The 24,402-nt window shown below is 49.8% G+C and overlaps 1 protein-coding gene across 2 annotated transcripts in view; it reads right to left on the bottom strand.

The window, feature by feature from the left end:
• PGAM5 (PGAM family member 5, mitochondrial serine/threonine protein phosphatase) overlaps positions 1–23,933 on the bottom strand; it is a 34,174-nt gene extending 10,241 nt beyond the window's left edge. The window contains exons 1-2 of one of the 2 annotated variants that reach the window (XM_073675822.1): positions 23,669–23,933; positions 14,618–14,796 (exon numbers count right to left, since the gene is read on the bottom strand). In XM_073675822.1, coding sequence (XP_073531923.1) covers positions 14,618–14,796; positions 23,669–23,814 — 325 coding nt within the window. In that variant the 5' untranslated portion in view covers positions 23,815–23,933. The remainder of the gene's footprint in view (positions 1–14,617; positions 14,797–23,668) is intronic. The other variant, XM_073675831.1, reaches the window with a different exon arrangement.
• Positions 23,934–24,402: the final 469 nt, after the last annotated feature.

Raw genomic sequence — 24,402 nt, 5'->3', positions numbered from 1 at the left:
CACAGTAGAGGTCTGATTGCAGAGAAAAGTGTTTTTTTTTTCTGTCACCCATGACAGCACGAGAGAGGGGATCCGCCCTTCAATGACAGGAAACCTTCAAGATAAAAAGGGCGGCACCTCTCTCTGCCTCAGTGGTTTCCTGTCCTTGATAGGGGACCTTCCTTCTTGTCGGCGGCGACAGCAGCAAGATCATCTTACCGGGGCCGGTCGGTTGTGGCAGGGCACAGTCTCTGCTGAGGCCGGTCCCGTGGGTCCTGGGAGCGCCGTGGAGGGCGCCAACATGTGGTCTCCTAGCGTGTGGGCGGGAGTTTGCGGCACCTACACAGCATGGTAGCTGGCAACCCCGCGTCCCGGATGTGACGTCACGGGGCGCAACCGGAAGTGACGAACAGGAAGTCGCGCCCCGATGACGTGCGCCGGGACCTCTGACCCCCCAGATGTAATTTTCGGGGGAGGTACTGGAGGCTGCTGGAACGCCGGCTGGTGATCTCCCTGGCACAATGAGGGTACTTAAGGGTAGATCCCGGCTAGGCAGGGGCGCAGTGCACCGTAATGGCCTCACAGCAGCCCTCCCCACCGCATCAGCAGCAAGAGTAGTTCATGCTGCAGCAGCAGCAGCCCGAGGAGATGGAGCAGCCGCAGCAGCCTCAGCGCCAGAAGCACACCCAGGAGCAGCGTACACCACAGAGCAGGAGCTGTGGGTGTTCTGGGACACGCAGCACCAAGGATTCAAGGTCCAGCCGGCATAGCTCAAGCAGGATCGATGATTCCGCGGTCTCCCGAGGAGAAGTGTCTGATACAGTCCTGCCTCCCGCTCCGGTATCCTGTTTTTATCTACTGGGTGGTGAGTGAGCTACATGAAAGTCGACGTATTAATGTAGACTTTTTTCTGTTTGGTCTCTCTCCCTCTCCTTCCTCCTTTATATGGTCAGGATGTCCCTAAGAAATGTACGGGGAAATCCAAGTATAGAGTACGTGCCCTGTGTGAACGGGGTCTGACTAAAGACTGGCCCAAAAAGTTATGCCAGCAATGTATTGAGGAAACAATTTTGGAGGGAACCCCAGATTTTGCTTCAAATTTAAAAACCCTTATTAGGTCTGAGGTGGGAAAAAAAAAAATTGCTAAAATCGTTTTCCCAGGCAAAAGAAGCATCCCAGACCCATAGAGCAAAAACCCCACCCAGTCTTTCAGACTCTGAATCCGACGAGGGAATGCTGGATGACTCCACTGACTCTTCCTTTTCGGATAGCGAGGCAGGCACAGGTCATTGTTTTCCCCTGGAAAGTGTTGATAGCTTAGTAAAAGCCATCAGGTCCACAAGGGGATTAGTTGACCAGAAGGCAAAAAAATCGGTACAGGATATTATGGTTGGCACCTTGGATCGGAAAAAACAGAGTTTTTCCGATTAACGATAAGGTGCAGGGACTTATCAAGAAGGAGTGGGATAGGCTGGAGAAAAAGGGTCCCCTTCCATCCTCCTTCAAAAGGAAATATCCCTTTAATGAGGAAGATACTGCTTCCTGGAATAAAGCCCCGAAGCTGGATGTTGCGGTGTCCAAAGCTTCTAAAAAATCTTCTCTCCCTTTTGAAGACACAGGGATGCTGAAGGACCCACTGGATCGGAAGATAGATACCTTCCTTAAGGGTATTTGGGAGTCATCAGGGGGGCATTGAAACCAGCCATAGCAGCAACTTGTACGGCAAGATCCCTCATGGTTTGGTTAGACAGGTTAGAAAACCAGGTTAAGAACAACGAGTGACAGGACTCCATTCTGGCCTCTCTACCAGTATTGAAAGGAGAAGCGGCCTTCTTATCTGACGCCTCTGCGGATTCCGCCAGATTAGCGGCGAGATCTGCGGCCCTAATGCCGGCCGTATAGCAGTCTGGCTGAAATGTTGCCCAGGGGATATACAGACGAAAGGAAAGCTATGTTCTCTTCCGTGTGAAGGAGATTTTCTTTTCAGTACCTCTCTTGATACCATTCTTGAGAAAGCAGGTGACAACAAAAAAAGGATTTCCTAAATCTTCCCTCTCAACTTTTAAGCAGTCCTTTCGGAGGAAGAAATTTGGCCGCAGAAGGACATCCACAGAAAGATCTAGAATCGTTGTGTAGAGTCTAGATGGGAGGATCGTTCCAGGAAAGGGAAAGGGTTTTTGTTCGGCGGGCCCTCCCAGGATAGTCGCAAACCCCCAAAATGACACTCTATCCCAGGTGGGAGGGAGGCTCTCTCTCTTCCTTCCAGCCTGAGAAAGGATCTCTTCCAGCAAGTGGATCCTCAATTTAATAAAATCAGGATTAAAGCTGGAATTTCTGAGGAACCCACCAGAGGAATTTATTCTGACCGCCTTAAGATCCTCTCTACCAGAACAGCGGGCACTGGAGGAAGAGATTTCAGATCTCCTGCAAAAGAACATCTTACTGGAGGTATCATCACAAGAGGAAAGAAGAGGGTTCTATTCCCTTTTATTCCTTATAAAGAAACCGGACAATTCATACAGAGTAATCATCAACTTGAAAGGCCTGAACAAATTCCTGAACATTCCTTCATTCAACATGGAAACAATAAAATCAAGGATAAGCCTTCTATTTCCTAGCTGCTACATGGGAGTGTTGGACCTAAAAGATGCGTATTACCATGTGTCAATCCATCACGACTTTCAAAAATACCTCAGAGTAGCCGTGACTGTACAAGGAGTCGTCAGGCACTTCCAGTACAGAGCTCTTCCCTTCGGCCTAGCAGTGGCGCCCTGCATATTCACAAAACTTATAGCGGAGGCTACGGCTCATCTCAGGGAGGAAAACAGATTGATCATTCCATACCTGGACGACTTCCTAATAGTGGGCAAAACTTACGATCACTGCCTGGCCCAAGTGGATCAGGTGTGCACCATCTTAAAAAACTTAGGATGGTGTTTAAACCTAGAAAAATCAAAACTGATCCCGCATACAACTCAGATGTTTTTAGGCCTTACTCTGGATTCGGTTGGACAGGAATGCCGCCTGCCCGGGCAGAAAAGAGAGAAAATAAAAAATTTAGTTTCGGCAGCCATAACAAACCCAGTAATGACTCTAAGGGGGGCCATGTCTCTGCTGGGGTCTCTCACCTCCTGCATTCCAGCGGTATGCTGGGCCCAATTTCATTCAAGGGAATTACAATGGGATGTCCTAAAGAACGAAATCATCCTCAGGGGGCATCTGGAGGGCAGATTAACACTCCCTCACAATGTAATTCAGTAACTGTTTTGGTGGTTAAAGACAAACACGGTCCAGACAGGCGTCCCCTGGGTTACCCAAATTACCAGAGTGATTACTACGGACGCCAGCCCCAGGGGGTGGGGGGCGCACCTAGACAACCACCCAATACAGGGGACTTGGTCAGGGGAGGAGAGTCTGGAGTCTTCCAACATGTGGGAATTAAGAGCAGTAGAGAAGGCACTAATCAGCTTCTTACCCCTTCTACGAGTACATCACATAAAAATTCTGTCCGACAACCAGGTCACTGTGGCATATGTGAACCACCAGGGGGGAACTCACTCAAAATCACTAATGCAAGTTGCGGGGAGGATATTTTCTCTAGTGGAAGGAAAAGTTCTCTCTTTAAAAGGTCCTTCAAATCAGAGGAGAGGACAACACGAAGGCAGACTTTCTAAGTCGCAGGCCACTATAGCAGGGAGAATGGACTCTAAATCATTCAGTCTTCCGCCAGCTAGTGGCCATGTGGGGGTCTCCAGAGGTCGACCTGTTTGCGACTCGTTAGAACAGCAAATTAAAAAAGTTCTGCTCACTGAATCCCAAGGAAAACCCTCTAGTAGTAGACGCCTTCCAGAGCAGATGGGATTTCAGTCTGGCCTATGCCTTTCCCCCAACGTGAATAATTCCAGCAGTGTTGAGGAAGATCGGGGAGGATCAGGCTCGAGTGGTCCTCATAGCCCCCTTCTGGCCCAAGAGACCATGGTTCTTTTGGCTGAAGAGCATGTCAATCACAAACCGACCCTCTTGCTCAAAGTCCTGTATTCCATCCTCAGGATTGCACTTAGCGGCCTGGAACTTGAGAGGTCGTTGCTAGAGGGTCGGGGTGAAACCAATCACTACTAAAATTTACAGCAGAGTCTGGAAGAAGTTTTTGTCATCTCAGGGATTCTCCCCGGAAGGGAGGGGGGGGGGGGGGGGTCCCCATAAAGGCCATTTTGGAATTTCTTCAAAAAGGGCTGGAAAAAGGTCTAGTGGTTAGCACCCTAAAGGTCCAAATCTCTGCCTTAGGAGCCTTGTATAATTATAATCTGCCCAGTAACAAATGGATTTCCAAGTTCATGAGGGCATGCAGTGGAGCCAAACCAGCCCCTATAATAAGGGTGCCTTCTTGGGATTTGAACTTAGTGCTAAACACGTTAACAAGTTCTCCCTTTGAGCCCCTTAGCTCAGGGGCCATAAAATTACTTACCCTAAAAACGATACTTCTTGTGGCCTTAACATCAGCACGGAGGGTTAGTGAGTTACAGGCTTTATCTGCAGATCCACCTTTTACCTTCGTTCTAGACGATAGGGTAGTTTTGAGACTAGACCCTGCTTTCCTACCTAAGATTGTATCTAAGTTTCATATGTCTCAGGAGATAGCCCTACCATCCTTCTGTCCTGAACCAAAAAATAGCAAGGAGGAAAGATTTCATACCTTGGATGTCAGGAGACGCCTTATACATTATTTAGCATCCACAAGCTCATGGAGGAAGGATAGGGCTCTATTTGTCTCCTTTCAGGGCTCCCGAAAGGGATCAAAGGTCTCAAAAGGCATTCTATCAAGGTGGATCCGAGAAGCCATCACGATGGCCTATACGGGATGAGGCAGAGATCCTCCTAACAATCTGAAGGCCCACTCTACACGGGGCATGGCAGCTTCCTGGGCAGAAAGAGTGGCCACATGGTCATCTCCGTCCACTTTCTATAATCACTATAGGCTTGACCTTTCTGCCTCCTCTGATCTCACATTTGGGAGTGACGCACCCCTGGGCCTGTGTCGCGCAGCGTTGCGCACGCGGGAGCTTACCCGGAGCCGGATCTGTTGAAGGTTGTAGTCTCGTGGCGGTGACCCGGTCCGTGCCCAGGGAGTCAGACTAAGTGGCGATGTTGTACGACTACGCCACCCGTTGAATGCAGCGAAGGAGCTGCCGCTGCAGGGCAGACCGCTGAGGCCGGTGGTAGGATTGTGCAGCGTGATAGTATCACCCCCAACGGGAGGGGTATGGCCTCAGGGCAGCCGACGTGGATGATGGGGGTAGCAGGAACCACTCGGAGACGGTACGGTGTAGTTCAGGGTCTTTACTGGTGACAAAGATAGACCCTCCCGGAGTACTGGCTAGCGATTGGGGCCTGGTCAGTCCTTGAGCAGATGGGATCTCCCCTGGCCAGGCGGAGTTGTAGGCCTCCCAAACTAACTGTACTCTTCTGGCTACCTTGCTAGAGGCGGGTATAAGTAGCCCACGTCCCTGAGTGTACCGTGTGGTGCTCACCCGTATGGCCGGTGACTCGGGGCCTTCTAGTAGCTTCCGCTCCACGACGGCGGTGCTGGTCCCACGCGTGTGACCGTGCCTTCGGGTTTCTTGGCCAGAGGACCTGAATTCCCCTGCCGGTCGGTTTCTGCTGCTGGATAGGAGTTAGTCCCCACAGCCTCGGACTCCGGGTCCGGTGATAGCTTCTCAGTCAGGGCGAGCTCTGCAGCTGCCAGCCCCTGACTCTTTGTAGTACTGCTCCCACAGAGCTCCTGTTGTTTCTTCCTATGCTGCTTCTCTTCTCTTCTCTGTCTCTACTTCTTCTCTACTCACTAACCCTGCCTCAGCCCTAGGTTTATATAGGGGAAGTTCTTCCCCTCCCAGGACTGGGCAGGAGGTGTGGCATGCACAGGATCCCTGACCAAGAGACCTCCCACCTGCTCTCAGACATAACATTGCTGTTACTGTGGAAACCAGACCCCTGGGGTGCCACATTCCCCCCTAGTGAAATTTAGTACTCCGGGACTAAACATATTTTTAAACATAACAAGGTATAAACAATAATAGTACAATAAGAAAAACATATAAAGATGGTCACGGCGTGTCCGCAACCGGGTGCAGTTTTTGAAGAAAAGCAAGGTGTCCATTTCACCAAAACAGGGAGACGTAACCAGGTAGGGGTCTGTCCTGCCCCGAGTCCTTAACAGTCTTTAGTCCATTCCTAGGTTACGCTCCAACCATGTACAAGGATTCCCGGTAAATCCACCAAGGACTCCTATAAATGACTAGAAACACATAATTATACACAAACAACAAGAAAAACAGGTAACCACAAATAAAACAATTTATACACTTCAAATCCTCCAACGTGCGGGTAACTGGCCTCTAGTGGCCCTAGTGGACCTACGGAGCTGACTGTCTAGCCCTGAACTACAGGGTGTAGGAGCTGTCAAGGGTAAACTGGGCAGCTGTCTACCGGCTCTTTGGCTCACTAGGGGTACGGCAGGCTCACTATAAGCAGAGGGTTGATCCTCCTGTTCTGCTTGTGTGGAGTCTTCTGCCTCCTGGACCGGCTGCTCTTCTAGCTCTACCTGTTGCTCCGTAGGCACTTGGGATGCTGGTTGGAGGAACGTGAGGACGGGTACCACAACTGCACCATTGACTTGAGTCCAGGACCGAGGGAAGTCTCCGAGCACAGTACTAACCATATCCTCCCTTTCCTCTACGGGTCGATGGTCTTCTTGTTCCTCTTCAGGGTTCCGTAGCTGTTCAGGACACTTCTTCAGGTGATCCCGGGATACAATGGCTATGGTCTCCCCTCCGTCTTTACTGATGGTACAGACTTTCGGGTTCTCGTGGCTTGAGGGCAGTACGGTGTACGGGTCCTTCTCCCACTGGTCGTCCAACTTGTGGAGCCGTCTTTTCCTCTTCAAGACCTGCTCTCCGGGTACCAGGGGAACAGCGGGAGCATACTGGTTGTAAGTTTTCTCTTGTCTTTCCCTAGCCTGACAGAGACTTCGCTCCACGCTCTCCTGTACTTTCCGGTACTGCTGCTGCCTCTCTGTGTCCCAGTCTGCTTCTGGTGAAGTGTCCTCGGGTGTCAGGACTCCCATTTCCAGGTCAACAGGTAACTTACCAGGTCTCGCCCTCATTAGGTAAGCCGGGGTACAGTTGGTGGAACCTACCGGGATGTGGTTGTATAGGTCCACCAGATCGGGCAGCTTCTCAGGCCACAGACTGCGTTCTTCCAGGGGCAATGTTTTCAGGAGATCCATTACCACCTGGTTCATTTTCTCACAAAGTCCATTAGTTTGCGGATGATAGGGTGTCGTCCTTATCTTCCGGCAGCCATACAGATTGCAGAATTCCTGGAAGACCTCCGCTTCAAAGGCAGGTCCCTGGTCCATCAGCACTTGGTCCGGGTACCCGTGTGGACGGCAGAAGTGCTGCTGGAAGGCTCTAGCTGCTGTTTGAGCCGTTAAGTCCTTAACGGGGACGACAACCAAGAACCGGGAGTAATGATCCACAATGGTTAACGCGTAGACGTAGCCACTTCTGCTTGGGGTCAGTTTTACATGATCCAAGGCTACCAGTTCCAACGGCTGCCGGGTGACGATGGACTGCAGGGGAGTCTTCTGGCTGGCACGGTCCTTCCTTCTTAGGTTGCACGGGCCACAGTCTCTGCACCACCTCTCGATGGTTCCCCTCATGCCTACCCAGTGGAACCGCCCACGCAGCAGGAACTCCAGCTTCTTCCATCCGAAGTGTCCAGCCCCGTCGTGGTATGCCTCCATCACCATGGCTGCGTCTCTCCGTGGCACCACTACTTGCCAGATTAGTTCATGCGTCCGGGAGTTAACCATTCTGCGGCACAACTTCCCCTTGTAAAGGAACAGTCGACTCTTCTCAGCCCACAGTTGCTTGGCTTCCTCCGGAGCGTCTGGGTCAAGGCGAGCCTCTGGCCGAGTCAGCATCTCCTTTACCAGCCGGACGGCAGGGTCACTGTCTTGCGTTTCCTCCCAGTTGTAGTGAGGCAAGGGGTTAAACGTAGCGGCTTGCTTACTCCTTACCCGATGGGAATACTGGATAGTCCCATGACGGTGGAACGCGGGGAGTTCGACTTCTTCCAGTCCCTCTGGATCTTCTCCTACGTCCGGTAGGTTTGGCATCCTGGACAGGGCGTCCGCGTTGGTATTGGAGCGTCCTGCCCGGTATTTGATTGTGAACTCGTAGTTGGACAGACGGGCCATCCATCTCTGCTCTAGGGCACCGAGTCTTGCCGTGTCCAGGTGTGTCAACGGGTTGTTATCCGTGTACACGGTGAACCGGGAAGAAGCGAGGTAGTGCTTAAAGCGTTCGGTGACTGCCCACACCACTGCCAGGAACTCTAGCTTAAATGAGCTGTAATTCTCAGGGTTTCTTTCGGTGGGTCGCAGTTTTCGGCTAGCGTAAGCGATTACTCGTTCTTTCCCCTGCTGGATCTGGGACAGTACGGCTCCTAGCCCGATGTTACTTGCGTCGGTGTAGAGGATAAAGGGCTGGCTGTAATCAGGGTACGCCAGGATTTCATCCCCCGTGAGGGCCATCTTCAGCTGGCGGAAGGACTCTTCTTCTAACTTCTCCCATTTGAAGGGCGGCTTCTGGTTCTTGGCCTTCCGGGACTGGCCTATCAGGAGGTCCTGCATAGGAGCTGCCTTTTTGGTGAAACCGGGGATGAATCTGCGGTAATAGCCTACCAACCCGAGGAACTGCCGCACTTCCTTTACACTGGAGGGACTTGGCCATTCCTTAATTGCGGTGATCTTATCAGGGTCGGGAGCCACTCCGTCAGCGCTCACCACGTGTCCCAGGTACTGCACCTTTGGTTTCAAGAGGTGACACTTGGAGGGTTTTACCTTTAAGCCGTAGCTTGCCAGAGCTTCGAACACTTCCGCCAGGTGTTTCAGGTGGTCCTCATAAGTCTTGGAATATACGATGACATCGTCCAGGTACAACAGGACCGTCTCGAAGTTTCTGTGGCCCAGACAGCACTCCATTAATCGTTGGAAGGTTCCCGGTGCGTTGCAGAGTCCGAACGGCATACAGGTAAACTCGCTAAGTCCCATCGGGGTGGTGAATGCGGTCTTCTCCCGGTCCGCCTCTGCTACAGGAACCTGCCAGTACCCGCTAGTGAGATCCAAGGTAGAGAAGAAGTTAGCAGATCTTAAAGCAGCCAAAGACTCCTCTATCCTTGGTAAGGGGTACGCATCCTTGTGTGTGATACGGTTAATTTTCCGGTAATCTACACACATCCTCATGGTGTTGTCTTTCTTTTTGACTAAGACTAGTGGAGCTGCCCAGGGGCTACAGCTATCCCTGATCACCCCAGCCTCCTTCATGTCCCTAAGCATCCCCTTGGCGTGTTGGTAGTGTGCAGGGGGTACGGGTCGATACCTCTCTTTTATGGGAAGATGGTCTCCCGTGGGGATGTGGTGTTCTACCCCCTTGACTCGCCCGAAGTCTAACGGGTGTTTACTAAACACTCTCTCGTACTCTTGAACCACCCGATAGACTCCCTGTTTCTGGTGTGAGGGAGTGGAGTCAGTACCCAAATGTAGTTGCTGACACCAGTCCTCCATTGTTTCTTTAGAGCAGTTACCTTCCTCCGGGGAAGATGGAGGCAAGGGTTCTACGGACTGTATGGAATTTTGATTGATGGTATACAATTTGGCTAGCGTGGCATACCGGGGCAGGTACACTTCCCTCTTCCCGATATTTATTATGCGAACGGGCACCCTCCCATGGCGTACATTAACCACCCCCCGTGCTGTCAAAATGGTGGGCCTACTGTCTGAGTAAACTGGTTCTACCATTGCCTGGTAATCTCTACCTCTCAGACCAATAGCTGCCCGGCACCAAATCATCATTTCACTTTTTGGGGGCATGGCAATAGGGAAAGGGTCACACATTCTTACGCTACCAATCTCACCACCGGAGAGTTCTATCTGTTGCCGTCGCATCAGTGCCCGGATCTCTTTCTGGAGCACTCGCTGCTGGCCGGAGCTGGCGTTCTTGGCAACCTGTTGTAAAAGGAAAATCACCTCTGCAAGACAATTTTCAATTACATTAGTTCCTAGAGTTATCTTTGGGTGACTCTCGTGTTTGTCAATGTCTACAATGATCAGTCCCTGTGCTGCCAGTTCGACTCTACCGATTTTAATGGTCACCTCTTTAAATCCAATCTGTGGCACGGGCTGACCATTGCTGGCGATGATACTCAAGTCGTCGTCAGGGTAGCGGGTGATATCCGAGTCATTCCAGTACTGCTTGAAGAGCACGTACGGGATAGTGGTGACCTGTGACCCGGTGTCCAATAGGGCACTCATAGGGATGCCATCCAGTACCACAGGCAAGACTGGACGTCCTCCCACATATCTGTCGCGCCACTTCGATGGGCCTGATGATCTTTTTCCTGGGGTTTGGCCCTCTACCCCAGGTTGTGCCAGTTTAAAGGACAGTACCTTGCCATATGTCCGGGTTGATTGCAGCGGCGGCAGATGGGTTGTCCGTCCTCGTTGTATCGGTCGCTGGGTCTTCCTCTGGCCGGTGGGGTCCTCCTTTGTCGACGCCACGGGATGTCCTCCGGTCCGGATGCCAGCTGGATCTTCCCTGGAGTGGAAACCTGTAAAGACTGCACAGTTCGGGTTAGCGCGGCAACGCTTTTAGCTAGCTCTTGGACCTGATGGTGCAGGTCTGGAGCCGGGTCATTGTTCAAAGCCTGCGCATCAGCTCCCACAGGCCCTGCCGACAAGGGTGCCGCCTCCTGGTGGTAAGTGGTAGTGGGGCGTCTGTGGGTCACAACGCCACCTGGTGCCGGTTCTCGGAGCACCCGGATGGCTCTGTCCTTGAACTGTGCAAATCCCAGATGAGGGTCCTGTAAGGCCATTGCCCGCAACTGGGTTCGGTGGGCATTGCAATATAAACCCTCTATAAATTGCTCAGTCAACAGCCTGTCCTCGTCTCCCACGCCGTCAGGGTCGGTCTGCTTAATGGCTCTCAGGGCCTCTTGTAGGTTCAGGGCATAGTCCCTTATACTCATGTGCCCGCTGTTTGCACCCGTAGAATCTAAGCTTGATCTCGGCTGAGGTGCGGGTATCAAAGGTGTCCCTCAGCCGGGTTAGTATCTCTGCGACAGTCCTCCTCCCAGGTGGCCAGGACTTTACCTCCCTTTGGGCTGCCCCGGTTAACTGGGCCACCAGGATGCTCACTTTTTGCTCCTCTGTGAGGGGATACACCTGGAAGAGGCTATCCAGCTTTTCTCTAAAGTCATGCAGGGTATGTGACTCCCCTGAGTACTGGGGTAGCCAGGCTGCCCCCGGGATATAGGGCATGGTGAAAGGCATGACCGCAACGGCGGTGGCGCTGGCGGGGGTTGAAGCGGTGAAGCTCTCCTCCGTATCCGACATCCTTCTCCCCCCTAGTGGACCGTGGCCTACCTTGCGATGATCCTCTTCCGTAGGCCGCGGCTCCGCAGTGGATCGTCAGGGTTGAGGACCTTCCGTCGCACTCCTGTGACGTCAGCGTCTGCTGGGCTCCTTCCAGGACCTTACGCGACGTCTGGACGTGAGGCGGGGCTTCAGTTCTCGCGCGCTTTTGGAGTCCACGCCCCTCTTCTTCCCGCGCGGCGTCTTCAAGATAGCGTCCAACGGCGGGAAAACTCCACGGAAGGCGGGAAGAAGGCTGAAAATGGCGCCGGATGGCGGGAATCTTCACCGATGGTAAGTTTGAACAGTCTTTTTCAGGCACGCAGTACCCGGTGGTTGCGGGCACGAAATCCTGCCGACTACGCCAAAAGTTGACGCACCCCTGGGCCTGTGTCGCGCAGCGTTGCGCACGCGGGAGCTTACCCGGAGCCGGATCTGTTGAAGGTTGTAGTCTCGTGGCGGTGACCCGGTCCGTGCCCAGGGAGTCAGACTAAGTGGCGCTGTATTAGTGGTAGATGTTGTACGACTACGCCACCCGTTGAATGCAGCGAAGGAGCTGCCGCTGCAGGGCAGACCGCTGAGGCCGGTGGTAGGATTGTGCAGCGTGATAGTATCACCCCCAACGGGAGGGGTATGGCCTCAGGGCAGCCGACGTGGATGATGGGGGTAGCAGGAACCACTCGGAGACGGTACGGTGTAGTTCAGGGTCTTTACTGGTGACAAAGATAGACCCTCCCGGAGTACTGGCTAGCGATTGGGGCCTGGTCAGTCCTTGAGCAGATGGGATCTCCCCTGGCCAGGCGGAGTTGTAGGCCTCCCAAACTAACTGTACTCTTCTGGCTACCTTGCTAGAGGCGGGTATAAGTAGCCCACGTCCCTGAGTGTACCGTGTGGTGCTCACCCGTATGGCCGGTGACTCGGGGCCTTCTAGTAGCTTCCGCTCCACGACGGCGGTGCTGGTCCCACGCGTGTGACCGTGCCTTCGGGTTTCTTGGCCAGAGGACCTGAATTCCCCTGCCGGTCGGTTTCTGCTGCTGGATAGGAGTTAGTCCCCACAGCCTCGGACTCCGGGTCCGGTGATAGCTTCTCAGTCAGGGCGAGCTCTGCAGCTGCCAGCCCCTGACTCTTTGTAGTACTGCTCCCACAGAGCTCCTGTTGTTTCTTCCTATGCTGCTTCTCTTCTCTTCTCTTCTCTGTCTCTACTTCTTCTCTACTCACTAACCCTGCCTCAGCCCTAGGTTTATATAGGGGAAGTTCTTCCCCTCCCAGGACTGGGCAGGAGGTGTGGCATGCACAGGATCCCTGACCAAGAGACCTCCCACCTGCTCTCAGACATAACATTGCTGTTACTGTGGAAACCAGACCCCTGGGGTGCCACAGGAGAAGGGTTCTGCAGGCTGTGGTCCCTCCCTTACATACCTAGTTCTCTGTAATTCTCTCGTTGTGACGTCATGGGTGACAGAAAAACACATATATTACTTACTGGTAATGTGTTTTTTCGGAACTCATGACGGCACCTTTACATTCCCTCCCTATCACTATGGTGTTCACCTTCCGGTTGGTGGGTATTGAAGTATTCACATGGGTGAAATTTGTTTATGGTTAATAAAATTATGTGCTCTAACCGGAGAATCCTCTCATGCTCTGTAATCCACTGAGGCGGAGAGAGGCGCCGCCCTTTTTATCTTGAAGGTTTCCTGCCCTTGAAGGGCGGATCCCCTCTCTCGCTGTGCCGTTATGGGTTCCGAAAAAACACATTACATTACCGGTACGTAATATACGTGTATCCACTCTGTTTTCCACAGGCTTGGTGTCTGGGGGACGCCAAGAAATCCCCGCCAATGTGCTTATTATTCCCCGAAATCCCCGCCTATCCGCTTAGTTATCATATTCCACCCCTCCCCTGCACGTCACAGGGCCCTGTGACGTGCACCGTGCTCCCTGACTTCCCGGGCATACGCAAAGCGCCGCACACTTAGAGCGCGCTTTGCTTCGTCCCGGCCCGTCTCTCTGTGCACTGTGCTGCAGGTTTCTATTGCGCAGGTGCTGGGGAGTCACTGTCACTTCCTTGCGTTTGCACAATAGATTCCTGCGGCGCAGTGCACAGGCAGACGGGGCCGGGATGAAGCAAACCGCGCTACAGGGTCCTGTGACGTGCAGGGGAGGTGGGGGAGAAAGATAATTAAGTATATAGGAGGGGATTTCGGGGAATAACAAATTAATAAACAGTTAGGCGGGGATTGCTTGGCGTCCCCCGGATGCCAAGCCTGTTGAAAACAGAGTGGATAAAAACACTATTCTCTGCAATCAGACATGTGCTATGGGCCACACAGGTAAGTATAGATTTACTTTTCTATCACCAGTATGCCCAGAGTCGAGGTCGGATATCTCCCAGGGGTTGACATATTCCCTTTAACATGCTTAAGAAATCTAATTAATAAGGAGTACAGCTTTCATTGTGACATCTAGCGACAGACCTGCTTTAAAAGCACCACTCCAGGTTTTTTTTTTTTTTTTTATTTCAGTGCTGGAGTGGTGCAACTAATCTAAGTTTCCTGTCCCTAATATTATACTTACCTGCTGGCATCTGCAACTGTTACTGGAGCCGCTCCGATCCCCATCCGCCATCTTGTGCCCGCAATTTCTCACTCACCAGAAGTCAGAAGTAACGGTCACAAGCTCATTCTGCCTCTCAGACGTGCATTGAATAGAAACTTCCAGCCCGCCCAGCAAACACTGGAGCCATACAACAGTCACAGCCTGCAGAAGACCGACTGGAGCGGCGCCGATAACAGATGAAGATGGCGGCTGGTGAGTATAAGACTAGGGGCAGGGAACTTACATGTGTTGCACCAGTCCTACAGTAAAATAAGAAAAAAAACCTCAAGGGGTGCTTTAAATATATTCTCAATATTTGGCATCTTCAATATGCCAACATTGTACTTTCATATTTATTCTTACACTTCTTAAAGGTTGTCTCCTCCATTGAAGGGAACTTATCAGCACATTTTAATGAAATTAGTGTTACGCTGAAAAGGCACTTGTTTTTCAATAAAAATGATACCTTTCCTTGTAGAGATCCAATGCACCAGTCATCAGAAATGTAGGATAAAAGCCATATGCAGTTACAGATAGAAGTATATTTTAGCCATATATCAAAATACTAACCGAGGGAGGTAAGAACCCTGTCCGCATCGGTCTTGCCTTCCAGTTTGTATTGTGAATGTCTTATAAGGAAGATGTGTCTAGTGGCTTTTGCCTTGTGCTTATTAAGATGCAAATTGAGCTCTTCCTCTCCTGATTCACCATTGATCTTGCTTAAATTCACCAGAGACATTGGCTCTCGACTATAAAATATAAAAGATACACATGTTAAATTGAGAGATGCTTCAGTAAAGATTGCTTAAAATGAGCAGCATGATGTGGAGGCAAGATCCTGATTCCAAAGATGTGTCACTTACTGGGCTGCTTGCTGTCATTTTTATTCAATCACTTTTGTTTTCTCTGTTGCAGATCCTGCAGTTCTCTGAATGCTGAACCCAGAATAACTCCATCCACGCCACTGATTAGCAACTTTTTATATAGACTGTGCACAGTCAGAAAGCTACTAATCAGTGGGGGGGCGGCAGGATTACACAGAGCAGTAGGACTACAAGGCATGAGACAATAAACCCACTTGTGGTAATCTCCTGCCGATAAAACACTGATTTTATTGAAACCGTAGCACGCACCTTAGAAAAAGACAACGCTGGAACAAGGGTCTCCGCCCCTACCTCATACTGCTTTCAGATTAAATTTAAAAAAAACTGCTGACAGATTCCTTTTTAACAAATATACGGGACTTTTCAACACATACGTAACAAGAAAGTAACTTATTTCACGATACCCCAGGGAAGAGTACAACTGGAATGGCTGGTCTATAGTATTTTATCTATATTGTACTGGTCCTACAGTACAGACCAAAAGTTTGGACACACCTTCTCATTTAAAGATTTTTCTGTATTTTCATGACTGTGAAACTTGTACATTCACACTAACAAAAAAAAAGTGTGAAACAACTGAAAATATGTCTTATATTCTAGGTTCTTCAAAGTAGCCACCTTTTGCTTTGATGACTGCTTTGCACACTCTTGGCATTCTCTTGATGAGCTTCAAGAGGTAGTCACCGGAAATGGTTTTCACTTCACAGGTGTGCCCTGTCAGGTTTAATAAGTGGGATTTCTTGCCTTATAAATGGGGTTGGGACCATCAGTTGTGTTGTGCAGAAATCAGGTGGATACACAGCTGATAGTCCTACTGAATAGACTGTTAGAATTTGTATTATGGCAAGAAAAAAGCAGCTAAGTAAAGAAAAACGAGTGGCCATCATTACTTTAAGAAATGAAGGTCAGTTACTGCGAAAAATTGGGCAAACTTTGAAAGTGTCCCCAAGTGCAGTTGCAAAAACCATCAAGCGCTACAAAGAAACTGGCTCACATGAGGACCGCCCCAGGAAAGGAAGACCAAGAGTCACCTCTGCTTCTGAGGATAAGTTTATCTGAGTCACCAGCCTCAGAAATCGCAGGTTAACAGCAGCTCAGATTAGAGACCAGGTCAATGCCACACAGAGTTCTAGCAGCAGACACATCTCTTCAACAACTGTTAGGCTATGTGCACACGATGCAGAAATGCTCAGGATTATTTCCTGAGCGTTTCTGCATCTCCCTGGCAGAAAAAAACGCATGAGGATTGTACATGCGTTTTCTTGCCAGGGACATGCAGAAGTGAAGCGTTCTTCACATGCATTTCCGCATGCGGGTTGACAAGCGCTTTCCAAGCGATTTTAGCATCACTTGGAAAGTGCTTGTCAACTTGGTCACACTACACTCCCTGACAGAAGTTATGTCGCTTATCCATGTTATGTAAATAAAAGCTTATAACCTGACATTAAGTTTATCCATTGGTTTTATAAATTACTCTTTTGAAAGCTGAAACCCTCCCAAATTTGGTTTGGGTTAAGAAAATAATTTGGCATCAATGCTGAAATATTGATCATTTCATGAACACAGAATGGTCAGATTTTGGCAAGACAAAAGTTTTGTCGCCCACAGAAAGTAAGGTGATATTCAAACAAATAATTATCTTAAAATACAAATATATGTTGCATAACATTGGTGAATGAAGTTGTGGTGCTATTAGTCATATTTAATATTTTGTGTGACTTCCATGAGCTTGAAGGACTGCATCCATGCGGTTCAACAATGATTCATACAATTTATTAATGAAGTCATCAGGAATAGCAGAGAATGCCGTTTTACATGCCTCCCAGAGTTCATCTAGATTCTTTGGTTTTGTCTTCCAAGCTTCCTCTTTCATCCTACCCCAAACATGCTCAATGATGTTCATGTCTGGTGACTGGGCCGGCCAGTCCTTGAGCATCTTGATCTTTTTTGCCTGGAGGAACTTTGTTGTAGAGATGGATGTATGAGATGGAGCACCATCCTGCTGCAGAATTTGACCCCTTTTATGATTTGGAATGTAAGAGGTAGCTAATACTTCTTGATATTTTAGGCTATTGATATTACCTTCCACCTTGCAAATGTTTCGCACACCCCCATACCGAATGCAACCCCAGACCATGATCTTTCCACCACCAAATGTAACTGTTTTCTGGGTGTATTTTGGATCCATACGGGCTCCAGTAGGTCTCCTGCAGTGTTTGCAGCGGCTGTGGTGTAATTCTACTGAAGATTCAGCAGAGAAATCCACCTTCTGCCACTTTTCCAGCGTCCATCTGTTTAGCAGGCTGTGGGACTTTGCAAATGCTTTTTATTCGCCTTTTGTTTAGTGCTGGCTTCTGGGCACTGATTCGACCATGGAGGCCATTTCGAGACAGAATCCTACAAACTGTTCTAGTTGACACAGGGACTTGAGGTGACCAGGCCTGTTGGAGCTCTGCTGCAGTGGAAGAGGGGCTTGCTTTTGATTTTCTAACCAACAAACGTTTCTCCTGAGCAGTTGTCTTGCCGGGTCTGCTGGACCTGGGCTTGTCAAACATCTCCAGTCTCTTCAAATCTTTTTTTAATTCTTTGTACTTGAAGATAAGACACATTTAGGCTGAGTGCACACGATGCGTTTTTCATGCGTTTCCGCAGCGGAAACGCATCAAAAACGCATGGTAATCCGCACCCCATGGTCCCCAAAGGCATTCCGCAATGTCAATGCACATGCTGCGGATTTTTCCGCAGCGTTTCTGCAGCGCTCATAAATCCGCAGCATGTTCATTAATTTTGCGGAAGCGCCGCCATTGACTTGCATTGAGACCCATAGAATCCGTGTCTGTACATTTGTACAAGCGGATAATATGAGCTTCAATGTGCGGATGGTACCCAGTTCTGGAGGAGAGAAGACTCTCATCCAGACCTGGGTACCATTGTACCTGTGAAAAAAAGAATAAAATAACAAATAAAGTTTATATTCACCTGTCCGGCGGCCCCTGCAGCGCTTCTCCTTCCAGCACCTGAGATGACGTCGCGGTCATGTGACCGCAGGCTGTCTCGCGAGATGCCGGCAAGCCAGGAAGGAACCAGGAAGGAGCGCGACAGCACACGTGGCGGGGGATCGGAGGTAAGTATAGCTTTATTTTTTTATTTTTACGGTCACACTATATAAATCTATGCCGTTTGCATGGATTTATACAGTGTGACCTAGTTGTCAAGCACTTTCCAAGTGATGCTATCGCCTGGAAAGTGCTTGTCAGTCCGCATGCGGAAACACATCCGTTAACGCATGTGGATATGCATGTGAATCCGCATGTATTCTGCAGGGAAAATGCATGCACAATCTGCATGAGTTTTTTCTGCCAGGGAGATGCAGAAATGCTGCAGAAATTTTCTGCTTCATTTCTGCATCGTGGGCACATAGCCTAAAGGTGCCAGCCACCTCTGCAGTGGATCTGGTCTTCAGCCTCTTGATAATCAAAGCTTTGGTCGCAGGGTGGATTTTTGGCATGTTGTCAGAGCTCAAGTTGCAGTTAAAGTGAAGGTCTGGGGTGCTGGGTTTCTTTTTATACACACCCACTAATTAACCGATCATTTACTGAGCACTGGTGAGGATGTAAACTAGGATTGGATGCATTATATCACCAGGCGACAAAACTTTTGTCTTGCCAAAATCTGACGATTCTGTGTTCATTAAATGATCAATATTTCAGCATTGATTCCAATTTATATTCTTAACCTAAACCAAATTTGGGAGGGTTTCAGCTTTCAAAAGAGTAATTTATAAAACCAATGGATAAATTTAACGTCAGGTTATAAGCTTTTATTTACATAACATGGATAATCGACACAACTTCTGTCAGGGAGTGTATATAAATCCATGCAAACCGCATGGATTTATATACTGTGACCCGAGAGAATGTCAAAAAATAAATATATACTTATCCTCCGATGGCCCACGCTGGCTTGCTTCACTGTCCCGTCTGCCGGCAGCGGTACACTGAAGGACCTGCCGACGTCAGCGTCGCGTGACCCATCACATGACTCTGACGTCAGCGCAGGTCCTTCATTCCATCGCAAACTGCTGCCAAGCAAGGAGGAGCGCACCGCGGGCCGCCAGAAGGTAAGTATATATTTATTTTATTCTTTTTACAGTTTTCAATGGTACCCAGGTCCGGAGGAGAGTCTCCTCTTCTCTAGACCTGGGTACCATCTGCACATTAGAATGCATGGAATGCGCATCTACTTATGCAGGGATGCGTAATCCATGCGGTCTAATGCAAGTCAATGGCGGCAAAAAAGTAGCACTTCCGCAAAATAATTGGTAGTGCTGCGTTTTTTTCCGCAATGATAATCCACAGCGGAAATTTCCACAGCATGTGCATAGCACATGCGGATTATCATTGGGGAACATGGCAGGCCTTCTACCATGCGTTTTTTAAGTGTTTCTACAGCGTTTTTGCCGCTGCGGAAACGCTTAAAAAAACACATCATGGGCACACAGCCTTAAGAGGAGACTTTGTGCAGCAGGCCTTCATGGTAAAACAGCTGATAGGAAACCACTGCTAAGGACAGGCAACAAGCAGAAGAGACTTGTTTGGGCTAAAGAACACAAGGAATGGACATTACAATAGTGGAAATCTGTGCTTTGGTCTGATGAGTCCAAATTTGAGATCTTTGGTTCCAACCACCGTGTTTTTGTGCGACGCAGAAAAGGTGAACGGATGGACTCTACATGCCTGGTTCCCACCGTGAAGCATGGAGGAGGAGGTGTGATGGTGTGGGGGTGCTTTGCTGTTGACACTGTTGGGCATTTATTCAAAATTGAAGGCATACTGAACCAGCATGGCTACCACAGCATCTTGCAGAGGCATGCAATTCCATCCGGTTTGCGTTTAGTTGGACCATCATTTATTTTTCAACAGGACAATGACCCCAAACACACCTCCAGGCTGTGTAAGGGCTATTTAACCAAGAAGGAGAGTGATGGGGTGCTACGCCAGATGACCTGGCCTCCACAGTCACCAGACCTGAACCCAATCGAGATGGTTTGGGGTGAGCTGGACTGCAGAGTGAAGGCAAAAGGGCCAACAAGTGCTAAGCATCTCTGGGAACTCCTTCAAGATTGTTGGAAGACCATTTCCAGTGACTACCTCTTGAAGCTCATCACCATTTATAAGGCAAGAAATCCTACTTATTAAACCTGACAGGGCACACCTGTGAAGTGAAAACCATTTCCGGTGACTACCTCTTGAAGCTCATCAAGAGAATGCCAAGAGTGTGCAAAGCAGTCATCAAAGCAAAAGGTGGCTACTTTGAAGAACCTAGAATATAAGACATATTTTCATTTGTTTCACACTTTTTTGTTAAGTATATAATTCCACATGTGTTAATTCATAGTTTTGATGCCTTCAGTGTGAATGTACAATTTTCATAGTCATGAAAATACAGAAAAATCATTAAATGAGAACGTGTGTCCAAACTTTTGGTCTGTATTGTATATTCATATTATAGTCCAGAGCAGCATTCTGGGTATCTGAATTAGCAGAATTCTGCAGGCTGACAAAAAACTATGTACAGGTTTTAAAGGGACTGTCAGCACAGAATGACTGTTCAAACTAAGTACCGCTGCTCAGTGCACAAAGGTGGGGCCAATCACTTATATACACCTTCCCACCTGCTTGTTTTCCCTCTACCTCCACCCTCTCGTTTGATTGACAGCTCTGGCTTCATATGGGCCAGAGAAGGGTGGAGATAGATGGAAACTAAGCAGGTGGGAAGGTGTAATAAATGATTGGCCACACCTTAGTACATCGGGCGTCTATGCTTGGTTTGAACAGTCATTCTGTGCAGACAGTCCCTTTAAAGGGGTTTTCCCAGAATTACAAGCGATCCCAAGAACAAAGTCCCATCTTGAAAGGAGATGTACATGCTCGGACTACTCTCCATTGTCAATGAGACTACCGAAAATAGCGAAGCACAATAGCTTCTCTGGCAGTCACAAAGACATTGAACGGAGCATGAACCACTGGATTACAGATACTATTAAGACAGAATGTCACATAATAAAAGTATAGTGCAGCTTGGGTAATAGAAGTGATCAAAGAATACAGTGATCCATAGTTTGCGTCTGGCATTTTTATGGCAGAAGCGCTCACCCGTCACTCTCCACCCTCATGGCGGTGACTAATGGCTTCCTGCTGTGTATCTTTATAGACAGCAGCCTGTCAATCACTGAAAAGGGCTTTCCTTATGAACCCACTGGACTTACATATTATACATCTGGTATATCACATACCTTTTAGTACTGCAAAAAACGTTTCTGTACCATTTTTGCCAATAGGAGAGCGGACCTGTCCCTTCCACAGGAACCTGTCAGTCGATTCACGATGCCCAAACCATGGGCAGAATGGATCATAACTTGGCTGCACTACTGAAGCAAGGTATATTTTTCTCTGAAACGCTGTGGCATTTTAGAGGACATATAGTTTGACGATTTAGTTGGGAGCAAATAGGCCAGAACCCCACCATTTCAGCACTGCCCCTGGCCGGCTTCTCCTCACACTTCACTCGGTGATCGACAGGTCTCTCTAATATGTGTACTTATGGAGAGAACTGTCAATCACCTAGATCGGAGGGTAGATCTTCAAACTATATTAACTCTGAAACTGACCATTTCAGAGTAAAACCTTAAAGGCTGCAATCACATAGCCAGGCTCAGCTAATCGTGCTCATAATTCAGGCAGCATGAATCAGGTGACAGGTTCCCTTTAAGAGACAATATTACAGCTGTCTTAGAGATCTAAGGGTGAAATCCTTAGAAAATATTCCACTAGGATCATCAGGATAAAAAAAAAAAAAGTCACCGATACGGTTGAAAATGCATCTAACAATGCCATGGAAAAATTTTTTTATATATATATAAAATTTTAATTCAATTTATGACATGTTCCGAGTAAACGTTCTTGTAATTGCAGCGTTTCATTCCTTCAGAATTTCTTCTTCATTCAATTATTGCAAGCGGAAATAATGAAAACCGTTAGGAATTGATGCCTAAAGCATATTAGAAAATTGCAGAATATTTCATTATAAAACAAACAGAATAGTAAACGTAGAAGACGCCAATAAATAATAATCCAGTCCATGTGAAAGGTTACATGTGCGGCCCCCCTCCGCCTGGCACTTATGGTGGCCTCATACATACAGGTTACATGTGCGGCCCCCCTCCGCCTGGCACTTATGGTGGCCTCATACATACAGGTTACATGTGCGGCCCCCCTCCGCCTGGCACTTATGGTGGCCTCATACATACAGGTTACATGTGCGGCCCCCCTCCGCCTGGCACTTATGGTGGCCTCATACATACAGGTTACATGTGCGGCCCCCCTCCGCCTGGCACTTATGGTGGCCTCATACATACAGGTTACATGTGCGGCCCCCCTCCGCCTGGCACTTATGGTGGCCTCATACATACAGGTTACATGTGCGGCCCCCCTCCGCCTGGCACTTATGGTGGCCTCATACATACAGGTTACATGTGCGGCCCCCCTCCGCCTGGCACTTATGGTGGCCTCATACATACAGGTTACATGTGCGGCCCCCCTCCGCCTGGCACTTATGGTGGCCTCATACATACAGGTTACATGTGCGGCCCCCCTCCGCCTGGCACTTATGGTGGCCTCATACATACAGGTTACATGTGCGGCCCCCCTCCGCCTGGCACTTATGGTGGCCTCATACATACAGGTTACATGTGCGGCCCCCCTCCGCCTGGCACTTATGGTGGCCTCATACATACAGGTTACATGTGCGGCCCCCCTCCGCCTGGCACTTATGGTGGCCTCATACATACAGGTTACATGTGCGGCCCCCCTCCGCCTGGCACTTATGGTGGCCTCATACATACAGGTTACATGTGCGGCCCCCCTCCGCCTGGCACTTATGGTGGCCTCATACATACAGGTTACATGTGCGGCCCCCCTCCGCCTGGCACTTATGGTGGCCTCATACATACAGGTTACATGTGCGGCCCCCCTCCGCCTGGCACTTATGGTGGCCTCATACATACAGGTTACATGTGCGGCCCCCCTCCGCCTGGCACTTATGGTGGCCTCATACATACAGGTTACATGTGCGGCCCCCCTCCGCCTGGCACTTATGGTGGCCTCATACATACAGGTTACATGTGCGGCCCCCCTCCGCCTGGCACTTATGGTGGCCTCATACATAGAGGTTACATGTGCGGCCCCCCTCCACCTGGCACTTATGGTGGCCTCATACATACAGGTTACATGTGCGGCCCCCCTCCACCTGGCACTTATGGTGGCCTCATACATACAGGTTACATGTGCGGCCCTCCCCCGCCTGGCACTTATGGTGGCCTCATACATACAGGTTACATGTGCGGCCCCCCTCCGCCTGGCACTTATGGTGGCCTCATACATACAGGTTACATGTGCGGCCCCCCTCCGCCTGGCACTTACGGTGGCCTCATACATACAGGTTACATGTGCGGCCCTCCCCCGCCTGGCACTTACGGTGGCCTCATACATACAGGTTACATGTGCGGCCCCCCTCCGCCTGGCACTTATGGTGGCCTCATACATACAGGTTACATGTGCGGCCCCCCTCCGCCTGGCACTTATGGTGGCCTCATACATACAGGTTACATGTGCCGTCCTCCTGACACCATACAGACATCGGCCTAATGCCGGCTGCACATGAACACTAGTAGCCTCACCGATCCCAGTTTCGATCCCATCGCCCAGCTGCTGCTGCAGGCACCGACAATGTAGCGTCTCCTCCATTTTTCCCTACTGCTACTGCTGCAAATATCGCTGCGGTGGCGGCAGCAGATCCGCCTATTAAAACTCTACGTAGATACATCTCAAAACACGAATGAACGGACACACACAATACACTACACACTACACAAGGCTGCTCCTGTGACTCCGCCCACCAGGGCCAGCTGAGCCCATGGTAGCGTCTAGATGGGAGTTGATTTCTTGAGGGGGAGGAGTGATTTCATACTAGCATGATGTCACCAGAAGGGGCGGGGCCTTTTCAGTCGAGTCCAGTGGACACTATTTCATCGTGCAGCTGTAGCAGTGCGCACATTGTGCCAGGACAGGAGGACTGGTGATGAGGAGCTCGTGTTCAGCGTTGTGCTGTGAGGACTGAGGTGGGGAGAACTGACCATGTCAATAAATGTTGTAGAGGCATAAAGGGGGCTGTCTGGCTGGTGTGAGGAGGCATGGGGTATGTAGAGGGGCATCCAGGGGGCTGCGTGAGGCTGGTGTGAGGAGGCATGGGGTATGTAGAGGGGCATCCAGGGGGCTGCGTGAGGAGGCATGGGGTATGTAGAGGGGCATCCAGGGGGCTGGTGTGAGGAGGCATGGGGTATGTAGAGGGGCATCCAGGGGGCTGCGTGAGGAGGCATGGGGTATGTAGAGGGGCATCCAGGGGGCTGCGTGA

This window comes from Phyllobates terribilis, unplaced genomic scaffold, assembly GCF_046119375.1.
Source record: "Phyllobates terribilis strain yellow unplaced genomic scaffold, ASM4611937v1 Scaffold_1__5_contigs__length_1240528914, whole genome shotgun sequence".
Taxonomy (NCBI): Eukaryota; Metazoa; Chordata; class Amphibia; order Anura; family Dendrobatidae; genus Phyllobates; species Phyllobates terribilis.
The sequence above is the reverse complement of the archived record's forward strand: the minus strand, read 5'-3'. Positions and strand labels throughout refer to the sequence as shown.